The sequence below is a fragment of the Diadema antillarum genome, unplaced genomic scaffold (assembly GCF_040938485.1).
Source record: "Diadema antillarum isolate AM-2024a unplaced genomic scaffold, OU_Dant_1.0 scf00000071, whole genome shotgun sequence".
Taxonomy (NCBI): domain Eukaryota; kingdom Metazoa; phylum Echinodermata; class Echinoidea; order Diadematoida; family Diadematidae; genus Diadema; species Diadema antillarum.
In genome coordinates this window covers 11,718,336-11,724,335 of record NW_027270960.1, presented here as the reverse complement: position 1 = coordinate 11,724,335, position 6,000 = coordinate 11,718,336, and the positions used below count along the sequence as shown (strand labels likewise).

At 42.0% G+C, this 6,000-nt stretch overlaps 1 protein-coding gene across 1 annotated transcript in view; it reads right to left on the bottom strand.

Moving 5' to 3' along the window:
* Positions 1 to 385: 385 nt before the first annotated feature.
* Positions 386 to 6,000, bottom strand: part of LOC139717043 (RNA polymerase II elongation factor ELL-like) — a 60,943-nt gene continuing 55,328 nt past the window's right edge. Inside the window, exons 10-11 of the mRNA XM_071628555.1 lie at positions 4,934 to 5,150; positions 386 to 4,283 (exon numbers count right to left, since the gene is read on the bottom strand). Coding sequence (XP_071484656.1) covers positions 4,170 to 4,283; positions 4,934 to 5,150 — 331 coding nt within the window. The 3' untranslated portion in view covers positions 386 to 4,169. The remainder of the gene's footprint in view (positions 4,284 to 4,933; positions 5,151 to 6,000) is intronic.

Sequence of the window (6,000 nt, the reverse complement as noted above, 5' to 3'; positions counted from 1 at the left end):
AACAAACCCCAGATACTTTGGGAATCACTTCTTGTTTGCCTTGAGGAATACCAAACAGACACTTGCAGTATGTTTGCAGAAGGATTTGGACTTTCATATCACTCATCCCCCCCCCCCCCCCCACACACACACACACATTCTGGATCTTTTCAGTAATTCTTGGGGTTTCCGACACTATTTTTGATTACTTGTGTTTCTTGCTTTTGTAGATTCAAACAGAAGGCCAGGATTCACTGTACCTGTCACAGGTTTACCTTGATAACCTTGATTGGTCATTAGTTCCAGTTTGCATTTGTCTGTCCAAACTCTTTAGAAGAAAATGTTCAGACTGAACACAAACATTTATTGCACTGCAGAAAATGTCCGTCAGTTCAAAGTGGCGGTGCTTTACGGCTTGCATTTTCTGCAAAAAAAAATTATGGATCCCAAAGTGTCTGCTTTTGAAACTCGAAGACTGTTTTCTCCCTCACGACTCGAGTGTCACTCTTACTTCTGAGTTACTACCACTAGACAAGAACTTTTCAAACTAAACATTCTCCACATCCGTGAGGAAAAGTACATATTTGATGCAACCACAAAAATACAATCATATTCAGCAAAGTTTTGCCCTCATTTGTTGTTCAGTCTCACAGAAAAAGGTGATGAAGAAGTAAATGTAGCCATACAAGATTAAACAAACAGACATCTTTTCTATCATTGCCTTTTTTTAAACATGCATGAATATAAAAGATACAATAGACATGGGCATGATGACACACACAAGACAAAAATTACTTTTTTTCAAACGTAACTTTTCTCATAATCAATCATTTCAGAAAAAGGGAAAAAACAGGAAATATGACCCTCTCGGGGTCAGGAAAATATATTTGTCCGTTGTCCGTAGTCATAAAACAGTGTCCATGTCATATTTCTTCAGCACTTCCTCTTTTTTTTTTTTTGCATGTATGCATATACATAGATATATAGATATAGATATACTTTTCTTTTCAAAAACATTTAAGTTTGTACTGTGCCTGGCTGCTAGAGATCAGAATGAATCATGACATCAATGAATAAAGAGTCTACCTTGTAATTTACTGGCAGCCTAATGTACCATGCTCTTGGCTTAAGGCATTTCAGCAGGACAACCCATGGAGCATAAGAAACCTGGGGAAGTCCCTAACAGATCCCCTCTTAGCCATTATCCCCCTCTGCCAAGAATCGGGATTTCTTTGCACGGGACTAACCCCAGATAATATGACTGGGATGACTATCGTTACCATAACAGGGCTGGTGACTTTCCAGCTACTGCAGGTTAAGTTGAGGTCTCCCGCACTGGGGAATACTTCACTGTCTTCACACTGGTGTTTGAGATCGCTCATCCCCAACAAGGGCATCCAGAGTTTGACCGCTGCAGCTAAGCTCCTCATTTACACCCATCCCTCGCTTTAAGGCACTCCACGTCCCCATAAGGGAGATACCCTCATCCCCAGCGGACCGGCAAGTATGCGAGAGTCATAAATGAGAGCGGCACCGCGAACGACTGACACGACTTGTCTGACGATACGGGTCAAGCTAATGTCAATATTGGCACGGGTAGTTACACGCTGCAGTCCCACAAACCAAACATCCCTTCATCCCAACTCCAACCGATAGCTACTTGTATTGCAGTGGCACGGCAAATGCTCAAGTCTCGCATCTCACTTGGGGTTTCCACGATGAGACTAGCAGAGTTTGTATGTGGAGTGATGAAATGATGCACATTCTTCAGCTCATTCCTCTACCCTCTCCTTCCATTGCAGGCTGGGTCTGCCGAGACGAGACTACCATGACATAACATAGCTGTGGTGTCTGGTCTTGAAACAAGGGCAGGGTAATGGACACGTGGTCTGGAATGCCTGGAATGTAAGTGGGATGCATGTCTGTGAATGGTCCACTCTTGGTCCAAGGTTACCAGGATGTCACGGCTGTGGTGGCTCTAGCTCTATTTGAACCAATGCCTTTATGGTAAAGATTTACTGCACTGTACACCTAGCCACATCGAGCAATGTATTAAGCATCTCTTTCCCACGTTCATGTCTGTGATTGGCGGCTTTTATCATCTCCATGACAACTGGATGTTGCAGTAGCATTTCTCTCAAAAGTTCACAAAAGATTTCATTCCTTAAAGCTTTCTCCCACAAACCTCAGGCAGCTGGATTTTAAAACTTTTTAAGAAATTTCTTGTCCAAACTCGTGCTACCACTAACTGTGACAGAAAAATTCTTCCACGGCGCAAAACTCCTGTTCAGACCTAACTTACCATAGCCATATCAATCAAGTACTTTCTCTCAGCCTATTTTTGACCTGCCAAAACGTATCTGTGTATGTCTAAGATGGTATCAGAGAGGTGTCAGAGGGAGAAGGGAGGTCAGCTCTAAATAGGACTCGGCTGGAGAAGGGGCGGGGTCTTCTACCACCCCAAGAGAGCTGCACATTGATCAAGGAAATTCTACCGGCCACATGATGGTGCGATCCAACACAAACTCCCGCGCATTTCAAATTCTCTACATATTCCGGCCATCCACAGTGGTGTGCCTTTTCTGAAACCCAAACTGTCGGCTCAGCATACATTGTACCTGCACATACATGTACTCGACACAATCTCACTGAGCGGTATGCAAGCCTAAACGAGCCATCTGCAAGTAGATGCAGAACTCTGACAAAGTTCAGCTCACAGAGCTGGTCGTATCACCAAACTTTCTTAATTTTTCTTCTGACATTGATCAATAATCACAGACAGTTCTTCCATTTCCCTGATCAACTTCATAAATTGTAACCTTCCAATCTAACATAGGAATGCATGATTCTGAATCTCAAATCTCTTGTGCTGCCTTTTTCTTTCTGTCATCTTTTGTTTCTTCATTAGACATACATTATGGAAATGGTCAGATTTCAGCTACAATCTACGTAGATCTACGACTCTTCACTGGAATCAAACGAGCTCTTTGGTTCACTGAGAATCTGTTAACGAGCTGCCAGTCAAATTATACACATTCATTGTTACTACATCTCCTCAATGCCTGTAGTAAAGGAAATTGAGTGCAAGGCTCCATACTGATTCATTCAAGGCAGTCATTTCAACACAGGTTAAATAGCTTCGCTGACTGTCACTTGAACAGCAATAAACACTTGTTCTTTCATAATTTAATCTCTTTTGTACACATAAATAAGGCTATCTCTCCCATCAACATGATATAAAGCAAATCGTGATTCCCATAGGATGGATTCTCATAATGGAAATGGCGTAGAGGCAAAATATTGGGGAAGAAGGGGGTACTGTAAACATTGATATTTTTCGCGCAATTAATTTTTCGCACTGTATCTTGTATCTTGTATCACTGTATCTTGTTCTTGAACTCGCATTGCATGATTGACGCACATGATTCAACCTGTTCAAAATTTGCAGAGACAATCATGAAGATATTTTTACGGGTTTTAGGAATCACGTTAGCCAAAATTAGCGTGAAATACGTGAAAATCAATGTACCGCAAATATTTCCACATTTACAGTATGTTCTAACAAACAAGAGGAATCTTGATAGTATGCAAAATTATATCTAAACAAGGAGAGGTGTGTGATGCTATCACCACATTGATACGGAGTGACAGTTGACAGTGTTTACACTTGCCGTGTCCACACACTAAAGTTTCTCTAGTCAGTCAGACCATTAAGCCACAACACTCAAGGGCAAATTTATGCGCATAGCAGAGTGAACAATACTGTATGATATTGAGGCAAAACTACACCTCTGCATGTGAGCAAATTAATCAAGGATGTCGCCTCCTAAAAATATCCTTTGATTGTTTCTCATAAATATATCTCTCCTTCTCTTGACAAAAATAAACTTCTTCCCCTGTGACATGGTGACCTGCACAATTCCTCTACACCAGGATAAGTTATTAAGTGTCAAGCGATGAACCCATCACATTCCAAACACTAGTAACAAGAAGGCAGGCACAAATTTTCCCTATTTAGCCTCAACAATCATTCTCTCTTTATATCGACTACTTTACCACAATACCCTGACAACATTTCCTTTTTGTATCCATCTTTTGATTGCTTCTTTTTCTTTTAAACTGGCCTAAGTATCGTTTGTCGAGGAAGTTCCATCTTCTACCGGACCATGGGATAGCAACCAGGACGCCCTCTAGGTGTCCATGTGCAAGCGGTCGTTGTCGTACATCATGATCTGCTTCTTGATGTGGTCTAGCAGGTCATGAAGGTCTTTAAAGCGCTGCTCTTTGACCCTGAAGCCCGCGTCCTGAAGTGGTTTAGAAATAGATAAGAGGAAAGTAAAAAAAGAAACAGAAAATCAGGTAGATCAAACATCTGAACAGAATTGTAGCACAATTAATAATAACAAAAAATGAATTTGTTCTACATCTGCATTCATCTAGATATCATGTCAATACAAAAAACAACAACAAACAAATGAAAATATGGTAGTTAAGCGACAATATTGTTTCACTTCGTATTCTGTTGGTCAACAGTCAATCTTTGGGAATCTTTGGGAAGCATTAACATCTTCCCTTTTATCATTCAGTGTTACACAATATTGATGAGACTCACTGTGCATGAATACTGATGAGAACCACCAATCATAAAAATTGATGAGAACCAGTGGTATGAATATTGATGAGAACCACTGTGCATTTATAGTTGGTACGTTCAGACAGTGAAACTTAATTGTGAGGGTAAGCTAACTTTGAGGATAAGCTTAAGTGTTACACGGTCAATTTCGTTACAAAATCGACGGTGCGACACTTGGTGCCCCATAGAGCTTATCCGCGAAGTTAGCTTATCCTTGAGGCTAAGGATCACTGTCTAACGTAACTATTGATGAGAACCAATGTGCATAAAGTAGACTAGGGGGAAGGAGAAGTATTTAGGTGGCAGAGGTTGGTCACTGACCTGTGTGACCTTGCTGTACTCTTCAATGACCTTGTCCTGCAGCTGACCGTACTCCTTGCTGTCCTGCGGTGTATGCTTTAGCTCATCCTGCATCACCTTGAAACGCATCTGGATGTCTTCGATGTACTTGTGCAGCTTGCTGTATTCCGGGTAGAGGTTGTTGAAGTCCTCCTTGTAGCGGTGCCGCTGGTCCATGGTGGTGATGAGCGTGTATTTCCTGTGAGGTTGGTTAAGGGATGAGTAGTGGTGGTGGTGGTTGGTAGTAATGGTGGTAGAGATGGTGATATGGTAATGGTGGTGGTAGTGGTTGGTAGCAACAGTGGTAGTGATGGTAATGGTAGTGACAGTGGTAGTGGTTGGTAGTAATAATGGTAATGGTGGTGGCAGTGGTAGTGGTTGGTAGTAATATTGGTAGTGATGGTGATATGGTGGTGATAGTGGTTGGTAGTAATGGTATAAATGATGGTAATAGTGGTGGCAGTAGTAGTGGTTGGTAGTAATAGTGGTAACGATAGTAATGGTGGTGGTAGCGGTTGGAAGTAATGGTGGTAGTGATGGTAACGGTGGTGGTAGTGTTTGGTAGTAATGGCGGTAGTGATGGTAATAGTGGTGTAAGTGATAGTGGTTGGTAGTAATGGTGGTGGCGACGGTGATATGGCGGTGGCAGTGGTAGTGGTTGGTAGTAATGGTGGTAGTGATGGTGATATGGTAATGGTGGTAGTGGTTGGTAGTAGTTGTGGTAGTGATGGTAATGGTAGTGGTTGTAAGTAGTAATGGTGGTAGTGAGTGGTTGGTAGTATGTGTGGTAATGATGGTTGTAGTGGTTGGAAGTAATGGTGGTAGTAATGGTAATGGTGATGGCAGTGTTAAAGGTTGTTAGTAATGGTGGTAGTGATGGTAATGGTGGTGGCAGCGGTAGTGATGGTGATGTGGTGTAGTGGTGGTAGTAGTTAATGGTGGTAATGGTGGTAGTGGTGATGGTGGTACGGTGGTAGATGTGGTTATAATGGGTTTTGGTGGAAGTGGTAGTTGTATTGCATGTAGTGGTGGGGTGGATGATGGTTGTG